Source organism: Macadamia integrifolia, chromosome 14 (genome assembly GCF_013358625.1).
Source record: "Macadamia integrifolia cultivar HAES 741 chromosome 14, SCU_Mint_v3, whole genome shotgun sequence".
In the NCBI taxonomy this organism is placed as follows: domain Eukaryota; kingdom Viridiplantae; phylum Streptophyta; class Magnoliopsida; order Proteales; family Proteaceae; genus Macadamia; species Macadamia integrifolia.
Window position 1 is genome coordinate 32,708,364 of NC_056570.1, and position 7,960 is coordinate 32,716,323.

The window sequence follows — 7,960 nt, forward strand, 5'->3', positions numbered from 1 at the left end:
AATGCTACAATTATAAGACCATCCCCTTTGTTTCACTAAATTATCCTCAGATCCCTTACCATCAGTCATTGTTCAGGAATATACCTTATATGCTGATGTCAGTAATTAAATTTTATATTAAATATGAAATGGTAAACATATAACCAACTGTAACCGTGCGATCTAAAGTTGATCCAACGGAGGAGATCGATTCTCGGAGTTAAAGTCCTCCAGCAAAGTTTTGATTCTCCGTCTAATACGCTTCTCGAGAATCAGAATTTTACGGCCAAGATGTCATTGTCAATGGTAATGGATCAATTTATGCTCGAATCAGCCCGAATGGATTTCTGGGTATGTATCAAACGAAAGCAGCTCCCGTCGATGTGCAAGCTTTTAACTGGTTGAAATCGTCTGCAATTCCGATCTCGTACAATTCCGTGTAATACCACCTTCAGGTGGTGACACGTGTATTGATACCAATACAATGGTCCAGATCTGGTACAACTAATAAAACATTAAATCAGTGAAGAGGTATTTAAATCAGATCTAAACCATTGTATTGGTATCAATACACGTGTCACCCCTTGAAGGTGGTATTGCACGGAATTGAATGAGATCGGAATGCGTGCGATCGACGACGAGTGCGAACTCCCGAATGCGTGCGGATCGTACGGTCTCTGCCTTCCGGGGGTAGGTTGTAGGTGCCTGGATAGCCGAACAGAGTATTCCTCTGGCGGATGTTTTCCGCCAGAATCCAAAAATTAGATGGGATTACGCAGAAGAGTGAAGAAAGGAAAGCATAGAGAGTTGGAGAGTTTGGGAGAGGGAGAGAGAAGAGGGAAGAGAGGAGTCCCTAGCGGAAGGGAGGGAGAAGATAATCGAAAGCTGCGTTTTTTCTCCTTTTTTTCCTTCAATCTGTTCGGAATCTGCAGTCTGTGGTGGTCTTAGCTGAAAATCCGGCGAATTATGGCTGAAATCCAGTTGAGAGACCTCTTGGAAAGATGTGAGACGATGAGATTGATGGTTTCTGTGATTGATTTAATGAAGAGATAAGAAGAGAAGGATAGGAATAGAGAAGCTAGAAGACGAAATATGGCGGCTGCGAATGGATTGTCGAGACGGCGACATAGAAGTAGTAGCTTGAGAGATTCCCTTGGTTGGAATTATTATTATTGTTATTATTATTATTATTTTTTTCAGGTCTGTTTCTTTCTAGTTCAAGATTATAAACATTTCCTTCTTGATTGTCTGTTTCTTGTATTTTCTTCTCTGTATTTCAAAGCTTCACTATAATGTAAAAATATGAGTTTTTCAATAGTAGGGGTATAATGGTCATTTTAGGTCGACACTTAACAATGACTAACGATAGGAGGTCTGAGGATAATTTGATAAAACATAAGGGGTGGTCTTATAATTGTGGCATTTTCCAAGGGATGGTGCAGTAAATTTCCTTTTTTTTAATCATTGTATGTTGTATGGATAGAATCATTTGGACAAACCATATATCAAATTTAATAGTCTATTTCAACCATATGATGCATCATGTAGGTGTAAGCTTTTGTGACGATCCAAACCCGGGATAAGGGTAAGAGTCTTGCCCTCAAGGCTTTAAAATGAGTTGTGTCATGTTAAGAAGCCTAGATGTTATCAATTAGTCCAGTAATTTCTCCCTAGACTATGTGGGACTAAAGTTTGCACACCCTCACCGATCTCCCAAACACCCTGGTACTTAATTGTTGTATTCTTAGTGGGAACACCTCACCGATCTCCCAGACAGATCTGATACTTGCCGTGTTCTTGGGTGTCATAGATTTTCCTTATTTCTTTAATGATAGATTATCTAACTTCTTTAGACACAGCTAGACTTTTGCATACATATTATTTTAGAAGTGTTATATGCCATTTACAACGACAAAGACAAATTGGAATAGAAGTTAACCAATAATAACTTAATTATATTGTGGGCAACATGTCCACCTAATTAGAGCACTAATACTTGGAAGATAGTAGAGTTGTGTGGTATTCTTAATGCTAGAAAGCAATAGATAACGAAGGAAAATTAACTCTCAATCCTTGTAAGAGTATATACTTCGATAAAAATAAGCATTTGTTGGACGAGTTTAGTGGTAAATTCTTAGTGCTCTATTTTAATTGTGAATAGAGTACTAAGAAGAGAGCCACTCCCAAAATTTCAGAATGTGATTTTAGAAGATTTTCCAAAGTAGAAGTAATTTGAGGAAAATTTCAAGAAGGGTTTCTTTCCCATATAGGCCTAGTGAAGTGTACGACTTCACTAAAATCCAAGTGGTAATACTTGGGTTAGTCCCTTAATAGTGGATCAAGCAAGCATCTGGTACAATTTTAACTTAAAATGGGTGGAAGAAGTACGTAAAATTTCAGAAGATGCCATTTTGTATATCATATTCAACTCTTTTTATGACATTTTAATATTTTACGAAAACTTTAAAACAGAGTTTAAGCAACTTTCCTCGCTTATTTTGGATTAAAATTTGGACATTGAGATGTATGTGGCATGGGAATCCTCCATCACATGGAATAACCCATGTATTGTCAAGTGACAAATAACGAAGCGTTACATTTCACTAGACATTGTGATGCCTAGAAACACCCTTTCGAGAAAGATACAGAACACATTGTGAGTGAAACTATTACTCTCTTCACGTCACCACCTCCCAAAAAAAAAAAAATCTCAAACTTTCCCTTCACTGTTTTCTTTCCCACAGATTTTCCCCAAGAAAATACCAAACACATATAAAATGAGTATTCAAATTAGAGTCTTTGCATTTTTTTTTTTATATCATTAAAAGCTGATTTTTGGCTTAATTAATCTCTCAAGTGCGACCCTCCAACAATGGTTAATTAGTGATGTGCCTAGCACTTATACTAAATTCCCTTAAATTGTTTAATTAATTAGGCGATATAAGAATTATTAGGTATAAATTATGGAACCAAGTCCACTCCAATGACTATTAATAGAAAAAAAAAAAGTAGTTATTTTGTAATAAAATGTTGCATATAAGAATTCACACTGATTCTACATTAATATATACATAGATTTTTTTGGGTGAAAACTGAATCTACATTAATGTAACATATTCATCAAGTGTTACATGTAACTAACCTTATTATAATCAAATCTGAAATTGCAAACCAGAAACTTATTGTCTTCTGCTATTGAGCTTTATATAGGCTGTGTATACTGCACAACCCAAACCATTTCTAATTCTTCAAGAAACACATTCCCTTAGCCACAATGGCCATAATTCATATCAGTTTCTCTTCTTCATCTGTTATTTGCTTAACCATCCTGTTCTTGTTCTCCAATAATGCAGTGAATGGCAAGTCCCGGCCCTTGCTGGAGTCTTTGGGGTTTAAGCATGAGAAGATAACCCACCTTCACTTCTTCTTCCATGACATTGTTAGTGGTAGTAATCCAACTGCAATTAAGGTTGCCCAACCAAGCAGCACAAAAAACTCACAATTTCCGTTTGGTACAATTGTCGCGATCGATGATCCATTGACAGAAACGCCAGAGTTGAATTCTACACTTGTAGGAAGAGCTCAGGGGCTGTACACATTGGCGGCACAAAATGAGTTAGCACTGTTGATGACCTTAAACTTTGTTTTTACAGGAGGGAAGTACAATGGTAGCACACTTAGCTTATTCGGGAGGAATCCGGTTCAATCAGCAGTGAGAGAGATCCCTGTGACGGGAGGGACTGGGATTTTCCGATTGGCTCGTGGCTACGCTCAGGCAAAGACACAATTCTTCAACCTAACATCCGGGGATGCTGTGGTCGAATACAATGTCTATGTCATCCATTACTGATCCATGATTCTTCTCCTTTCAGTTGTTGGGAATTTTGCTCTATCTTCTTCCTTTTGGTTGATTAGAACTCATCTTGATTTCTATTGAACAAAGTGAATAATTTCCTATTTCAAAATTCAAAATTTATTCAAACCATCTATGTATTACTTTGGTTTGCTTTATTGCTTCTTAATAGTCGAAGGCAATCCTCCTATGGGCTTTATGTGAAAAAAGATGGAAATGTTGAAGTGTTCTTATTGTGTTGCGTGGTTCTGCTGTGACTGGTAGCCATGGTTGGTTAACCAGCACTGGTTTTCTTTGACTTTGACCTTGAACATGGGTAGACAGAACTAGAAAGTCCCCTGGGTGCTGGTTAATAGGTTCTAGTATCTACAGTGCCATGCAATTCCTAGTTCAACTTTAGTCGGACTGAAACCGACCCAAATAATATATGTTTTTATCTGGTAGGTCAATGTGGCCTGAATGGAGTTCTGGATGCAAAGTTGGTATTTCAGTACTCAGATGAGATCATGAGACCCACACCACATTCAGTTTGGGAACTTTGTAGTCTATAGTCTACACTTCTTCCACTGATTAACTCCGCAACATACTTTACAAATGTGAGTACTGGGTAGAAGAAGAATGTATCAGAGCACCGGCCTGAACTAATCAACCCATTTGAGTTTCCATCCCAGTACATACTCAATTCACTTTTTACCATAGAAACTTTACTTTGATGTAATTACCTAGAAGATTAACATAAGATATTTTTATTTTATTTTATTTTATTTATTTTAATTAATTAATTTATTTTTTGATGATTTTGGAAATAAAATATGAGGTATCAGTTGGGATAGATTTTCAAGGTGATAATGATTTTTTGTGATTATGATCATCCATGGTCCTCTTTCCAAATAACATGGATATTCCTTTACACCTTGAAACCAGCCTCATTAAAAGCCTAAGAATTTAAGGTTCATTATTTTTACTTTAATTTCCAAGGAGAGCTGGACTTGGTGTTGGTGCAGTCACTTTAATATAATTCAGGACAAATTAAATTGCAAACAATAATAGAACTAGCTTAATAAAAGAAAAAGCAATGAAATCATTCTTTGAATAAAATTAAAGAAATGCAAAAATCGAGTACCTGATAGTTCTTCCGTCTCTTCTCACACTTAGGATATATTCACAAATTATTAACAGCAACAATTGACACTGTTGAAATCGGGCGGCAAAATATGAGAGTGAGCAGAGGTGCATAGATGCTGTCAGTGGCAAATGAAAGCATGTAGGAAGAATTCACAACCAATAAAAAAGTATTTTCTTAAGGCCTCTCATGCATTTTTAAATGTTCAAACGTAAAAATTTGAAAGTCTGCTGGTCACAATGGATCACATCGAGTATTCTCTAACAAGCCTTCATCTTTCCCAAGCCCCTCAATCAAAGAGAAGTAGGTGCTGTCATCAGGTGTAATGCCTTTGCTTACCATCTCTTTGAAGATTTGTTCAGCATGATCTCCTTCTTTGTTTCTGCATAGCCCTTGGATAAGGGCATTGTAAGTGAGATGAGTGGGATTGAAACCTTTGCTCAACATCTCATCACGAACTTTAAAAGCATCTTTCATTTCACCTTTCCTACTATATCCACTAATGAGGGTGTTGTAACTGATGTGATCAGGTTTGATGCCCTTAATCTTCATTTCATTGAGAAGTCCACGAGCTTCTTCAACTTTCCCCTCCCTACAGAGCCCTTGCATTAGAGTATTGTAGGTCACCTCATCAGAAGCAACCTTCTTCATATCCATCTCCTTCAAGAGCATAAAGGCCCGCTCCAAGTTCCCATTGACACAATGGCCATCAATCAACACATTGAACATTATGACATCAGGGAAAATTCCTTTAGAGACAATCTGCTTGAATAACTTATCAGCCTCTTGCATTCTTTTCTGCTTGCCCAAAACATAGATAAGGGATGTGTAGGTTGCTGTAGACGGATGAATCCCTCTACTTAACATTTCTGCATGCAGGTCAAAGGCATTCTTTGCATTCCCTTCCTTGCAGTACCCATTTATTAAGATGTTATATGTGATTGCATCAGGAGCCAAGCTCCTTCCGGCCATTTCCTTGATCAAACCATCCGCTTCGGCTGCCCTACCTTCCATAAACAGGGCATGAACCAGCAAATTGTATGTAGAGACAGTAGGCTTTATTCCTTTACTAACCATTTCATCCCTGTACTTAAAGGCCATTGCCAAGTTCCCCTTGTTGCAGTATCCATCAATTAACATGTTGTATGTCACAGCATTAGGTAGTAGCTTTTCATACACCATTTTTCCAAAAAGAGCTGATGCTTCTTCAAGTTTTCTCTCCTTGCACAACCCACTGATGAGAGTTCCATAAGTGTAAGAATCTGGTTGTATACCCATATTTCTCATAGCATCAAAGATCTCTTGAGCACTTTCGAGTTTTCCTCTCGAACAGTACCCATGAATTATCGTATTATAAGTAACAACAGTTGGTTTAAAGCCCAGACCCTCCATGTGTGCAATGAAAGCCTTAGCCTTCTTCAATTTCCCTTCCTTACATAATACATTAATCATAATGTTGAACGTGATGACAGAGGAAGGAATCCTCAACCTGAACATTTCAGCATACAGAGCCCAAGCCGTGTCGGTTTTATTCATTTTCAAAAGCAAACCCAATAATTCATTACAAGTTTCAATCTTGGGAAGAATCCCATGATCCTTCATCATGTAGAAGCATTCGAGAGCTTGCTCTGCTCTCCTTAATCCACAACAAGCCCTAATCAGCAAATCCAGAACAATTGAACTCGACAATCGCAAGCCCTCGCGAGCGAGCACTAACTCATCGAAAAGTTCCTGGTTCGTTGCAACACCGCCATCCACAGCTCTCTTCAGGAGCAGTAAAGCTGGTTTTGGAGATGGAAGGCGAGAGACTACACCCACTGCGAGGCAAAGGCATCTGAGATCCAGGGATTCAAAACCCAATTTCTCAATTAACGCTAGAACAGTATCAGGAGATCCCCGGAGCTTAGAAAGGGCGTTAGAGATCTCAGACGGAGAGAGATTCGAAGAAACCCGTTCGATTGAATGCCACTCGGGATCTAAGATTTCTTTTTCTAAGAATCCTTCGACGTTCCTACCAACGTTTAGGGGAGGGATTGAGGGTTGGTCTAGGGTTTGTGACGAAGCTTCTAGGTGAGAGATCGAACAAATATAAGCAGAAATCTGACCTTTTTTTAAGACTCCGAGGTTAGTGAGTCTGCACTGTTTGAGAGATCGGAAATCGAAAGCTCTGTAGATTCTCATTTTCCGGCAGGAGAGATGGCCTCGTTGCAGAAATCATGGTAGAGAGCAACAAGAAGGCGGAGGATTGCGGCATTCAGCGCCGGAGGGTTTAACGAGGGTTTTGCCTTTCGGAAAGAATCTGATTATTTTGGACCGGGCCGGGATGTGAAAGGATGGCCTGGGTATGAAAAGGCCCAGTTGCCTTGCGCGTTTGGTATTTTCACGTCCAACTGTGTCTACGCCTGAGGTGGAGACCGGCAGTACATTTCTCCTTTTCATTTTGGTTTATTTATTTTTATTTATTTTTTATATTTTTTAATATATATTTTTTTTTACAGTAAACAAAAATAAGGGGAAAGAACACTCTGGTTGAACACCTTTTTTAGGTTTTACATGAGTGGAGACGTCATTTTGCCGCTCTTTGTGTCTAGTCACAGTATCTAGTGAATATAGTAAAACAAAACCTATTGAAATTTTGGGAAAATAACTGGAGGATGATGCCAGTGTGTAGATCATGGTTTCAAGTACCGGTCTCGTAACCGCCATATTGGATTGGTATCAGTTGAGATCGATCCCCGATCCCTGATTGATCTGGATTGATATCCGTATCGTTTCAAGGGTACAATAGTAAAAAAAACTACAACTTTCTTAAAAAAAGTAGGGGTAAAACCGATTGATACAGATACTGTCCCCTAAATCCTTGGTGCAGATTCCTTGGAACATCCTCTCACATAGGGATGTAAACAGATTGGATATGAATTAGATATGATCGGCTCTAGATATTCCCTGATTGGATAAATATACTTATAAACGAATATGAATGTAAATTGAATTCAGATTTTTTA

At 38.3% G+C, this 7,960-nt stretch overlaps 2 protein-coding genes across 3 annotated transcripts; one reads left to right on the forward strand and one right to left on the reverse strand.

Annotated features, from left to right (window-relative positions):
* Positions 1 to 2,975: 2,975 nt before the first annotated feature.
* Positions 2,976 to 7,352, reverse strand: LOC122061984 (pentatricopeptide repeat-containing protein At2g15630, mitochondrial-like). Of its 2 annotated transcripts, none has more exons than XM_042625594.1 (3): positions 5,295 to 7,352; positions 4,956 to 5,023; positions 2,976 to 3,909 (listed from the first exon to the last, which is right to left on the reverse strand). In XM_042625594.1, the coding sequence occupies exons 1-3, from the start codon at positions 7,134 to 7,136 to the stop codon at positions 3,891 to 3,893; spliced, it is 1,929 nt and encodes a 642-aa protein (XP_042481528.1). In that variant the 5' UTR covers positions 7,137 to 7,352; the 3' UTR covers positions 2,976 to 3,890. The 2 variants fall into 2 exon arrangements, with proteins under 2 accessions (XP_042481528.1, XP_042481527.1); XM_042625593.1 differs by having other exon boundaries at positions 2,976 to 3,933.
* Positions 3,254 to 3,829, forward strand: LOC122060847 (dirigent protein 22-like). The gene has a single exon (XM_042623938.1). It carries the CDS (start codon positions 3,254 to 3,256, stop codon positions 3,827 to 3,829), a length of 576 nt encoding a protein of 191 aa, XP_042479872.1.
* Positions 7,353 to 7,960: the final 608 nt, after the last annotated feature.